Source organism: Hyla sarda, chromosome 3, assembly GCF_029499605.1.
Source record: "Hyla sarda isolate aHylSar1 chromosome 3, aHylSar1.hap1, whole genome shotgun sequence".
In the NCBI taxonomy this organism is placed as follows: Eukaryota; Metazoa; Chordata; class Amphibia; order Anura; family Hylidae; genus Hyla; species Hyla sarda.
This window is the reverse complement of record NC_079191.1, coordinates 163,752,345-163,766,679: the sequence shown is the minus strand read 5'-3', so window position 1 is coordinate 163,766,679 and position 14,335 is coordinate 163,752,345. Positions and strand designations below refer to the sequence as shown.

Sequence of the window (14,335 nt, the reverse complement as noted above, 5' to 3'; positions counted from 1 at the left end):
ATGAAGTGCTCCAAAATCTCCTGGTAGACGGATGCATTGACCATGGACTTAATGAAGCACAGTGGACCAACACCAGCAGAAGACATGGCTCCCCAAATCATAGTAATTGGGGGGGCTTTGGGATTTTCACGAGCTGTAAGCCATAATCATTACAATTACGACAAATCACAGCTTGAACTATCTTGCTTTGCATGTAATGAGTCTCTCCCAAAACAGCCATTTTGCATGGGAGACGCCATCATCCTGTTTCCCCCACCTGGTACATCAACTACATCTATGGGTCTGAGTGAGTGGTCCTTGCTGGACCTGGTATCTTCATTTTCTTGGAAAAAACTAATGGGTAGCCACATCAATTGTTAAGTATTTGTTTTCCTACCAATGTTCCCCTGATGCCCCCCCCCCCCCCCCCCCATTGGCTCCAACTATGTATATTGGAGGGGGGGGGGGGGAGAGACATGTTGGGACTGTTACAATCTGGTTGTGACCATTGGCACAACCTTCTTTTCATTGCTGTAGGAAATCCCCTTGATATTTCTGGTGGGATTAGCAGTGAGGTGGTCCATGGTTAGCCTCCTGTCCCCACCCTCCTTTGTATATTTTTAAATGTTGAAGTTATTTAAATTTGAGGATGCTTTATTTTAAATGATATGAGTAAAAGTTATGTTTTAAAGAGCTAATACTACTTCCACTGTGAATATTTGCTATATTGGCTCCTGACTTATCAGTACATCAGTTCCCTTTTTCAGTGACAGCGTATAATACAACTATGACAGAATCAGATTCCTGGAGAAGCAGACAACATGTTAAAACTGGATTTCCAGGACAAGTCACGACTTATACATGGAATTATTTCTTTGACTATTGCATCCAAAGATACACGTCTCTTTTAGCATTCATATAGGAGGGGCCAGACAACACCGGGCCTATTTGTTATTACCAAGGAAGGATATACCTTCCCGGATTCACCAAGATCATGTAGGGCAGTGGTCTCCAAACTGTAGCCCTCCAGATGTTGCAAAATTATAACTCCCTGGACAGGTAGAAAGTATAAAGGACAAAAACGATTTTCTTTTTTAAAATCTTCTCCTGGCTTTAGCTTTAAAACTCCCAAAAGCTGAAAATAACAAAGTATGTGCACAAAGAGCCTAAAGATAGCCATGCACATTGGATAAGGGTCAGCTTGGCATACCAGACCGATTTCGGCACCAACCGGACATCCGTTCTCAAACCGTATACGATTTAAAACCGTACAGAGGTATACACAGTTGTACACGGTTGTATACAGTTTGGTTCAGTTTGGATACATACGGTTATTGGAAAGAAACCTGATACGAGAACCGTATTGCAAAAACGTGGTGTGAATGCATCCTTAGGCTAGGTTCACACTGCGGAATCTCCAGGCAGAAAGTTTCCACCCAGAGATTCCGAATGCGGCCAGCGACGACTGAATCAGTCAGCACTAGGACCGTGCGGACACAGCAGTCTCCAATAGACTGCAATGTTATCAGCGAGTATTTCCACCTGAAGAATGAGCAACGCCATTCTTCAGGCCGAAATTTCCAAGCGGATTTTCCGTTCACAAATTCCGAAGTGTGAATTTGTGAACGGAAACCCATTCACTACACTATACATTTTAGCAAGCAGAATTTCTGCCTGCAATTTCAAAGCGGAATTGGAGGCAGAAATTCCGTAGCATGAACCATAGTTTGTGAAATTCTGCGGCGGAATCCCATTGCAATCAATGGGGCTTGAATTTTGGCAGAAGTCTGTGCTCTGAGAGCAAAGAGATTCCGTACAGTTCCACCGGAATTTCTGCAGCATTGTGTGAACATACCCTAAGATGGAATATAACACTTTCCAAAATGTCTACCAGATAAGCTTTAAAGGGGTACTCCACCCCTAGACATCTTATTTTCTATTCAAACAATAGCGATGCGGGTTGGAGGCTCGTGACGTCACGGTCACGCACCCTCAATGCAAGTCTATGGGAGGGGGTGTGACAGACGTCACGCCCCCTTCCCATAGACTTGCAATGAGGGGTCGTGACCATGACATCACAAGCGTGGCATGGCTGTGACGTCACGAGACTCAGGTGCTGAACCCGACGCTCTAAACGAATGCCAGGTGCAGTAGGGAGATAGGGGATAAGATGTCAAGGGGCGGAGAACCCCTTTAAGGGAACCATCAGCTCCCCATAAAATAACAATGCTGAAAGCATCTACTCCTGGAACTTTGACCTGTATCATTCTTCCTCTTGGTTTTTACTGTTCCGTTTCATCGTGGGCTCTGTCTTCTCCGTGTGACCCTCTCAGCAATAACTGGACAAGGTCAGAATATGTATCTACGGAAAACCTTTTTTTTTTTTTTTTTTTTTTTAAATCAACTGGTGCCAGAAAGTTAAACAGATTTGTAAATTACTTCTATTAAAAAAATCTTAATCCTTCCACTACTTATTAGCTGCTGAATACTACAGAGGGAATGGTATTCTTTTTGAAACACAGAGCTCTCTGCTGACATCACGAGCACAGTGCTCTCTGCTGACATCTCTGTCCATTTTAGGAACTGTCCAGAGTAGGAGAAAATCCCCATAGCAAACATATGCTGCTCTGGACAGTTCCTAAAATGGACAGAGGTGTCAGCAGCGAGCACTGGGGTCATGATGTCAGCAGAGAGCTCTGTATTCCAAAAAGAAAACCATTTCTTCTGTAGTATTCATCAGCTAATAAATACTGGAAGGGTTAAGATTTTTTAATAGAAGTCATTTACAAATCTGTTTAACTTTCTGGCACCAGTTGATTTAAAAAAAAAAAAAAAAAAAAACGTTTTCCATGGACGTACCCCATTAATTGTTATAATCACCATTAGGGTGCGTTCATACGCTTTTAGTTTTTGCGGGTTTTCCGCTGCGTATTTGAAAGTGGGCAGGCTCTTCTCGGCTGTCCGAAGCAGATTTTCCGCAGCGGAATTTACGCTGCGGAAGATCTGCCGCAGTCCCTACTGACTTAAACGGGGCTTGCGGCGGATTTTCCGGAACGTAAATTCCTCCGTGGAAAATCTGCTGCGGACAGCCGAGAAGATCCCGCCCCCTTTCAAATACGCAGCGGAAAACCCACAAAAACAAAAAGCGTGTGAACGCACCCTAAGGTAGCAAGAAGTTGCTATCTGTTAACATAAATGGCTTGTAGTGTAACGCCCTGTAACAGTATAACATATCATGTCGGTGTTCACGTGTATTGACCAGATCATTTCACAGTAATTGTGAATCATGTTTTTTTCCTCCCGATATGCGCTTCTCTTTCCTGTCCTATGATACCAGACAAGTCTGATTCCCACAGAAGGGTAAGTGCAGGCGTTGATGACTTGTAACAGAACAGAAGGTTAAGAGATCCTCCGAATCTCATCCGCACAAGCCCTGACACTTCCTATGAGAAGGCTGACAGACACTTCTAATTGTGTTGACAGTCAATTATTGAGCCGGGATCGGCACGCATGTTGGCCAGATGACCCATTTCTCTACACATGACACACAAACATGAAATATTGTATTTACACAAAGTACAGAAAACATGCTAAATATTACGTTCTGTCACCAGATGGGGACTACAATGGGTGTCCTCACTGCTGACTAAACAAAAGACTATATAAAACGGATTCCTAGAGGAACTGATCTGCAGTCTGGGTTACAAGCAGATCTTTTCATTGGGTGGTGAAAGGTGGGACATGTACGCACATAGGGGGAGATTTATCAAAACCTGTCCGGAGGAATAGTTGCTGAGTTGCCCATAGCAACCAATCAGATCGCTTCTTTCATTTTTCAGAGGCCTTTTCAAAAAATGAAAGAAGCGATCTGATTGGTTGCTATGGGCAACTCAGCAACTTTTCCTCTGGACGGGTTTTGATAGATCTCCCCCATATACTGTAGCAAAGTTATGGGCTGTTCAGAAACTTCCCAATGTAATGTACACAGTGCAAATACCCTATGCATGAAGTCTTTCAATGGAAAATGAAGTATTATATACAAGTTACAGGGCACAGATACAACCTGGCTCTGCACCTGCACAGTATGCTCCATAGGGTGCACCCATGATGGGATATATGGTAAGACTCCACTACAGTGCAGGGATACAGATTATTTCAGCTCTACAGAATACATGCGAGAGGAATTAGGACTTACTCCTACAAGGTGTGGCATATGGATATGGCATAATACAACAGCTGCTCCTATGTAGAACACAAGTGCAGAAGCATGTGAGCAGCCTGGGGATACATCAGTCTGTGCACAAGCACATGAATCAGGAGTCAATAGGGGACTTGTATGAATGGCAGAACATACAGTAAACCTGAGTAACAGATAGCAGTTCCATCCTATAAGGCACTATACCATTTTTTTCCTAACCAGGGTGCCTCCAGCTGTTGCAAAACTACAACTTCCAGCATGCCCGGACAGCCATGCTGGGAGTTGTGAGTAGCCTAGTGATACATCAGTCTGTGCACAAGAACATGAGGCAGGAGTCAATAGGGGAACTTGTATGAACGGCAGAACATACAGTAAACCTGAGTAACAGATAGCAGTTCCATCCCATAAGGCACTATACCAGTGTTTCTCAACCAGGGCACATCCAGCTGTTGCAAAACTACAACTCCCAGCATGTAGTTTTGCAACAGTTGGAGGCACCCTATTTGGGAAACACTGCACTATACTATGTGCCCCACAGTATACTCCGTAAGCTCCTGTGAATAATGAATGTAACCAGTCCGGACATGGGGAGCATACCACTGTATGAGAATACAAAGACAACCTAGAAGGAAGGGGTACGGGAAACAATACACATCAGCAAATAAAAGCCAATAGGGTGCCTCCAGCTGTTGCAAAACTACAACTTCCAGCATGTACAGATAGCAGTTCCATCCCATAAGGCACTATACCAGTGTTTCCCAACCAGGGTGCCTCCAGCTGTTGCAAAATTACAACTCCCAGCATGCCCGGACAGCCATGCTGGGAGTTGTAGTTGTAGTGCGGCATGCTGGGAGTTGTAGTTTTGCAACAGCTGGAGGCGCCATGGTTGGGAAACACTGCACTATACTATGTGCCCCACAGTATACTCAGTAAGCTCCTGTGAATAATGCATGTAACCAGTCCTGACATGGGGAGCATACCACTGTATGAAATACAAAGACAACCCGGGAGGAAGGGGTACGGGAAACAATACACATCAGCAAATAAAAGCCGATAGCACTAAGCTGCTCTTTCATAAAGTTGGAGAGTTAATGGTTAACCTGGCAGACGCTAGCTCATTCTATGAGTAAGAACACCACACCTTTCCTGCAGGTATAAATATTCTGAGGACACTACCCCCACCCTACCTGGCATAACTGTCTGCACACAATGGTGGTCGGAGTTGTGATTGGATTTTTTGATAAACTCGAGGATAAAAGTCAGATTTGTGGCTTTACTTTTTGGATGAGGGCTATCTGAGCTTGGCCTATAGGGGGCACCCTATGCAGAAGGTAAAGAAGGGAAGAAGACCATTAGGCTGACTGCTTCCCACGATGGTGGGCATTTACAGCATTGCCACTATTATTCTACTTAATGCCATTAGAGCGACAAGCAGTGCCAAAACCTGTAAACATTGGCACTCCTTATGACTGCCCACAGCAGTATGAGTGGCATCATCCATCAGTGTGCCTATGGTAGAATATATGGTGTACTCACCCCCTTGATGTGTTTACTTCTTTTATCACATGCACTTTACCTGGCACCGCTGATGCCCACAGTATGGGAGCTCTAGAACACGTATGCTGAGTTATTGCAAAGTGTGCCCAGCTATAATCTAGGCATGGTTTATCATTAGCATTGGCATATACCGCATCCGCATGCAGATCACAGACCCCATTCATGTGTCCGCAGGAGATGGGAGTGGGTAATACACAATGCATTCTCAACTGTTATTCTAGTACCCAGTCTGTCTATTCCTATGGGCCCTTTTAATGTCCTAAAATGCCCTAGGGCACCGTCACTGGCTCTATGGATAGGGCTCCCCTATATAACCATATAGCTGGGCTGTCATAGAGCACATGTTGCATATACAGTACAGTAAGGAATCATGCTCTGTACGCTCTATATACATGCTACAGACATACAGTATACAGAGGATGTTCATAAATAGTATATAGAGAGGATGTCCATACTATATATAGTGTATAGAAGACATCTATTCATACAGTATGTAGAGGACATCCACACAGTATACAGAGTGTGTCCTTACACACATAGTATACAGTGTCCATACACACACATATAGTATATACAGGATGTCCATACACACAATATACTGATGATGTCCATACACAAACACAGTATACTGATGATGTCCATACACACACACACACAGTATACTGATGATGTCCATACACACACACACACACAGTATACTGATGATGTCCATACACACAGTATACTGATGATGTCCATACACACACACACAGTATACTGATGATGTCCATACACACAGTATACTGATGATGTCCATACACACACACACAGTATACTGATGATGTCCATACACAAACACACAGTATACTGATGATGTCCATACACACACACACAGTATACTGATGATGTCCATACACACACACACAGTATACTGATGATGTCCATACACACACACACAGTATACTGATGATGTCCATACACACACACACACAGTATACTGATGATGTCCACACACACACACACACAGTATACTGATGATGTCCATACACACACACACAGTATACTGATGATGTCCATACACGCACAGTATACTGATGATGTCCATACACGCACAGTATACTGATGATGTCCATACACAAACACACAGTATACTGATGATGTCCATACACACACACACAGTATACTGATGATGTCCATACACACAGTATACTGATGATGTCCATACACACACACACAGTATACTGATGATGTCCATACACAAGCACACAGTATACTGATGATGTCCATACACACACACACAGTATACTGATGATGTCCATACACACACACACAGTATACTGATGATGTCCATACACACACACACAGTATACTGATGATGTCCATACACACACACACACAGTATACTGATGATGTCCATACACACACACACAGTATACTGATGATGTCCATACACACACACACAGTATACTGATGATGTCCATACACGCACAGTATACTGATGATGTCCATACACGCACAGTATACTGATGATGTCCATACACAAACACACAGTATACTGATGATGTCCATACACACACACACAGTATACTGATGATGTCCATACACACAGTATACTGATGATGTCCATACACAAACACAGTATACTGATGATGTCCATACACAAACACAGTATACTGATGATGTCCATACACAAACACAGTATACTGATGATGTCCATACACACACACAGTATACTGATGATGTCCATACACACACAGTATACTGATGATGTCCATACACACACACACACACAGTATACTGATGATGTCCATACACACACACACAGTATACTGATGATGTCCATACACACACACACAGTATACTGATGATGTCCATACACACAGTATACTGATGATGTCCATACACACAGTATACTGATGATGTCCATACACACAGTATACTGATGATGTCCATACACACACACACACAGTATACTGATGATGTCCATACACACACACACAGTATACTGATGATGTCCATACACACAGTATACTGATGATGTCCATACACAAACACACAGTATACTGATGATGTCCATACACACAGTATACTGATGATGTCCATACACACAGTATACTGATGATGTCCATACACACAGTATACTGATGATGTCCATACACACAGTATACTGATGATGTCCATACACAAACACAGTATACTGATGATGTCCATACACAAACACAGTATACTGATGATGTCCATACACAAACACAGTATACTGATGATGTCCATACACAAACACAGTATACTGATGATGTCCATACACACACAGTATACTGATGATGTCCATACACACACACACACAGTATACTGATGATGTCCATACACACACACACAGTATACTGATGATGTCCATACACACACACACAGTATACTGATGATGTCCATACACACAGTATACTGATGATGTCCATACACACACACACAGTATACTGATGATGTCCATACACACACACACACAGTATACTGATGATGTCCATACACACACACACAGTATACTGATTATGTCCATACACACAGTATACTGATGATGTCCATACACACACACAGTATACTGATGATGTCCACACACACACACACACAGAGTATACTGATGATGTCCATACACACTAGGGGTGTGAATCGCCAATAATTTGGCGATTCGATTCGCGATACCAGGGTGGCGATTCGATATATCGCAATATATCGCGATACTGTCATGTTGGCGTTATATATCACAATATATCGTGATATTCCCTATTAAAGGCTTGGGAAAACTTATTCTAGCTGAGAAAGAACAAGACCCCGCGAGAGTTGTCCTGTGAGTGCGTACGTTCTCCTTCCTGTTTGTTCTGAGTCTGTAGTCTCGCGGTGGGACAGAGCTGATAACAGGTACACTGCCAACTAGTGGTCAGGAGTTTTTAAGTGTTATAAAAAAAAATAAGACAGACAAAAAGGACTGTGACTCAGTGAGTGAAATACAGTAAATGTTAATTATAATAATTTATTTAAAAAATCGATTCTCAGAATTTTAAAATCGATTCAGTATCGCGGAACAAAAAATCGCGATAATCACGCAAATCGATTTTTTCTTATATCCCCAATACACACACACACAGTATACTGATGATGTCCATACACACACAGTATACTGATGATGTCCATACACACACAGTATACTGATTATGTCCATACACACACACACAGTATACTGATGATGTCCATACACACACACACACACAGTATACTGATGATGTCCATACACGCACAGTATACTGATGATGTCCATACACAAACACACAGTATACTGATGATGTCCATACACACACACACACAGTATACTGATGATGTCCATACACGCACAGTATACTGATGATGTCCACACACACACACACACACACAGTATACTGATGATGTCCATACACGCACAGTATACTGATGATGTCCATACACAAACACACAGTATACTGATGATGTCCATACACACACACACACAGTATACTGATGATGTCCATACACGCACAGTATACTGATGATGTCCACACACACACACACACACACACACACAGTATACTGATGATGTCCACACACACACACAGTATACTGATGATGTCCACACACACAGTATACTGATGATGTCCATCAGTACAGTATATAGATGATGCCATACACACAGTATATAAATGATGCCATACACACAGTATATAGATGATGCCATACACACAGTATATAGATGATGCCATACACACAGTATATAGATGATGCCATACACACAGTATATAGATGATGCCATACACACAGTATATAGATGATGCCATACACACAGTATATAGATGATGCCATACACACAGTATATAGATGATGCCATACACACAGTATATAGATGATGCCATACACACAGTATATAGATGATGCCATACACACAGTATATAGATGATGCCATACACACAGTATATAGATGATGCCATACACACAGTATATAGATGATGCCATACACACAGTATATAGATGATGCCATACACACAGTATATAGATGATGTCCATACACACAGTATATAGATGATGTCCATACACACAGTATATAGATGATGTCCATACACACAGTATATAGATGATGTCCATACACACAGTATATAGATGATGTCCATACGCACAGTATATAGATGATGTCCATACGCACAGTATATAGATGATGCCATACGCACAGTATATAGAAGATGCCATACGCACAGTATATAGATGATGCCATACGCACAGTATATAAATGATGCCATACGCACAGTATATAGAAGATGCCATACACACAGTATATAGAAGATGCCATACGCACAGTATATAGATGATGTCCATACGCACAGTATATAGATGATGCCATACGCACAGTATATAGATGATGCCATACGCACAGTATATAGATGATGCCATACGCACAGTATATAGATGATGCCATACGCACAGTATATAAATGATGCCATACGCACAGTATATAAATGATGCCATACGCACAGTATATAGAAGATGCCATACACACAGTATATAGAAGATGCCATAAACACAGTATATAGAAGATGCCATACACACAGTATATAGAAGATGTCCATACACACAGTATATAGAAGATGCCATACACACAGTATATAAATGATGCCATACGCACAGTATATAGAAGATGCCATACACACAGTATATAGAAGATGTCCATACACACAGTATATAGAAGATGTCCATACACACAGTATATAGAAGATGCCATACACACAGTATATAGAAGATGCCATACACAGTATATAGAAGATGCCATACACACAGTATATAGAAGACGCCATACACACAGTATATAGAAGATGCCATACACACAGTATATAGATGATGTCCATACACACAGTATATAGAAGATGCCATACACACAGTATATAGAAGATGTCCATTCACACAGTATATAGAAGATGCCATACACACAGTATATAGAAGATGCCATACACACAGTTTATAGAAGATGCCATACACACAGTATATAGAAGATGCCATACACACAGTATATAGATAATGCCATACACCTATACCAAGCTGAAGTATACAGTGCTGTGTATCTGGGCCTCTGCCCTCTCCCTGTATCCAGTACACATGGCATCACCTGCCTGCTCTACACAGGACCCTATAGCCGCCCAGGTGGGTGACACCTGCTCCCGTGTGCCCGGGCCATTATGGAGGGGCCAGGCATGCAGAAAAGGTGCGGGTTACCTAGCATGGAGAAGATGAAGTCCTTGGCCGTGTGGATCTCCAGGGCTCTCTGGTCGTCATACTCCCGTTGGTCGTGCTTGCTGAATTCCTGGATGAGTTTATTCAGCTCGTCTATCCGAGCCCCTGACCTGAAGTCCAGCTCCGGGGCAGCGGGTTTGCTGCCTCCCCCGACAGTGCCGGGCTTGGTGGGGATGGGAGCCGCCATCTTCACTGGCACAAGGAGCAGGATTAGACGGGAGCGGCGCTGCCTCCTTCCTTCCCCTCCCCGGGTTGGTGGGAGATGGCTGCCGTGGGGGAGTGAGTGTTGCCGGGGGTGAGGGCTGTGCGCGGTGAGGCAGGTCTAGCTCTACGGCTCAGCTCCGGCACCGCACACACTGGAAACAATGTGACACGGAGCGCCTGTGAGATCATTCAACAAGCGGCTTAACCCCTCCTCTGCAGCTGCCACACTACCCCTGCCTCCACTACACTACCCCTGCCTGTACCACACACTGCCCCTGCCTCCACTACACTACCCCTGCCTCCACTACACTACCCCTGCCTCCACTACACTACCCCTGCCTGTACCACACACTGCCCCTACCTCCACTACACTACCCCTGCCTCCACTACACTACCCCTGCCTCCACTACACTACCCCTGCCTGTACCACACACTGCCCCTACCTCCACTACACTACCCCTGCCTCCACTACACTACCCCTGCCTCCACTACACTACCCCTGCCTGTACCACACACTGCCCCTGCCTGTACCACACACTGCCCCTACCTCCACTACACTACCCCTGCCTCCACTACACTACCCCTGCCTGTACCACACACTGCCCCTGCCTCCACTACACTACCCCTGCCTGTACCACACACTGCCCCTGCCTCCACTACACTACCCCTGCCTCCACTACACTACCCCTGCCTGTACCACACACTGCCCCTGCCTCCACTACACTACCCCTGCCTGTACCACACACTGCCCCTGCTTCCACTACACTACCCCTGCCTCCACTACACTACCCCTACCTCCACTACACTACCCCTGCCTCCACTACACTACCCCTGCCTCCACTACACTACCCCTGCCTGTACCACACACTGCCCCTGCCTGTACCACACACTGCCCCTACCTCCACTACACTACCCCTGCCTCCACTACACTACCCCTGCCTGTACCACACACTGCCCCTGCCTCCACTACACTACCCCTGCCTGTACCACACACTGCCCCTGCCTGTACCACACACTGCTCCTGCCTCCACTACACTACCCCTGCCTCCACTACACTACCCCTGCCTCCACTACACTACCCCTGCCTGTACCACACACTGCCCCTGCCTGTACCACACACTACCCCTGCCTCCACTACACTACCCCTGCCTGTACCACACTGCTCCTGCCTCCACTACACTGCCCCTGCCTGTACCACACACTGCCCCTGCCTGTACCACACACTGCCCCTGCCTGTACCACACACTGCCCCTGCCTTTACCACACACTGCCCCTGCCTGTACCACACACTACCCCTGCCTCCACTACACTACCCCTGCCTGTACCACACACTGCCCCTGCCTCCACTACACTACCCCTGCCTGTACCACAAACTACCCCTGCCTGTACCACACACTGCCCCTGCCTCCACTACACTACCCCTGCCTGTACCACACACTGCCCCTGCCTGTACCACACACTGCTCCTGCCTCCACTACACTACCCCTGCCTCCACTACACTACCCCTGCCTGTACCACACACTGCTCCTGCCTCCACTACACTACCCCTGCCTCCACTACACTACCCCTGCCTGTACCACACACTGCCCCTGCCTGTACCACACACTGCTCCTGCCTCCACTACACTACCCCTGCCTCCACTACACTACCCCTGCCTGTACCACACACTGCCCCTGCCTGTACCACACACTGCCCCTGCCTGTACCACACACTGCCCCTGCCTGTACCACACACTGCCCCTGCCTTTACCACACACTGCCCCTGCCTGTACCACACACTACCCCTGCCTGTACCACACACTACCCCTGCCTCCACTACACTACCCCTGCCTGTACCACACACTGCCCCTGCCTCCACTACACTACCCCTGCCTGTACCACAAACTACCCCTGCCTGTACCACACACTGCCCCTGCCTCCACTACACTACCCCTGCCTGTACCACACACTGCCCCTGCCTGTACCACACACTGCTCCTGCCTCCACTACACTACCCCTGCCTCCACTACACTACCCCTGCCTGTACCACACACTGCTCCTGCCTCCACTACACTACCCCTGCCTCCACTACACTACCCCTGCCTGTACCACACACTGCCCCTGCCTGTACCACACACTGCTCCTGCCTCCACTACACTACCCCTGCCTCCACTACACTACCCCTGCCTGTACCACACACTGCCCCTGTCTGTACCACACACTGCCCCTGCCTGTACCACACACTGCCCCTGCCTGTACCACACACTGCCCCTGCCTGTACCACACACTGCCCCTGCCTGTACCACACACTACACTACCCCTGCCTGTACCACACACTGCCCCTGCCTCCACTACACTACCCCTGCCTGTACCACACACTGCCCCTGCCTCCACTACACTACCCCTGCCTCCACTACACTACCCCTGCCTCCACTACACTACCCCTGCCTGTACCACACACTGCCCCTGCCTGTACCACACACTACCCCTGCCTGTACCACACACTGCCCCTGCCTCCACTACACTACCCCTGCCTCCACTACACTATCCCTGCCTCCACTACACTACCCCTGCCTGTACCACACACTGCCCCTGCCTGTACCACACACTGCCCCTGCCTGTACCACACACTGCCCCTGCCTGTACCACACACTACCCCTGCCTGTACCACATACTGCTCCTGCCTCCACTACACTACCCCTGCCTCCACTACACTACCCCTGCCTGTACCACACACTGCCCCTGCCTGTACCACACACTGCCCCTGCCTGTACCACATACTGTTCCTGCCTCCACTACACTACCCCTGCCTGTACCACACACTGCCCCTGCCTCCACTACACTACCCCTGCCTGTACCACACACTGCCCCTGCCTGTACCACACACTGCCCCTGTCTGTACCACATACTGCTCCTGCCTCCACTACACTACCCCTGCCTCCACTACACTACCCCTGCCTGCACCACACACTGCCCCTGCCTCCACTACACTACCCCTGCCTCCACTACACTACCCCTGCCTGTACCACACACTACCCCTGCCTGTACCACACACTACCCCTGCTTCCACTACACTACCCTTGCCTGTACCACACACTGCCCCTGCTTCCACTACACTACCCCTGCCTGTACCACACACTGCCCCTGCCTCCACTACACTACC

At 46.5% G+C, this 14,335-nt stretch overlaps 1 protein-coding gene across 1 annotated transcript in view; it reads right to left on the bottom strand.

Annotated features, from left to right (window-relative positions):
* MB21D2 (Mab-21 domain containing 2) overlaps window positions 1-11,381 on the bottom strand; it is a 112,158-nt gene extending 100,777 nt beyond the window's left edge. The window contains exon 1 of the mRNA XM_056565412.1: window positions 10,973-11,381. Within this exon, the coding sequence (XP_056421387.1) occupies window positions 10,973-11,177 (205 nt within the window). The 5' untranslated portion in view covers window positions 11,178-11,381. The remainder of the gene's footprint in view (window positions 1-10,972) is intronic.
* Window positions 11,382-14,335: the final 2,954 nt, after the last annotated feature.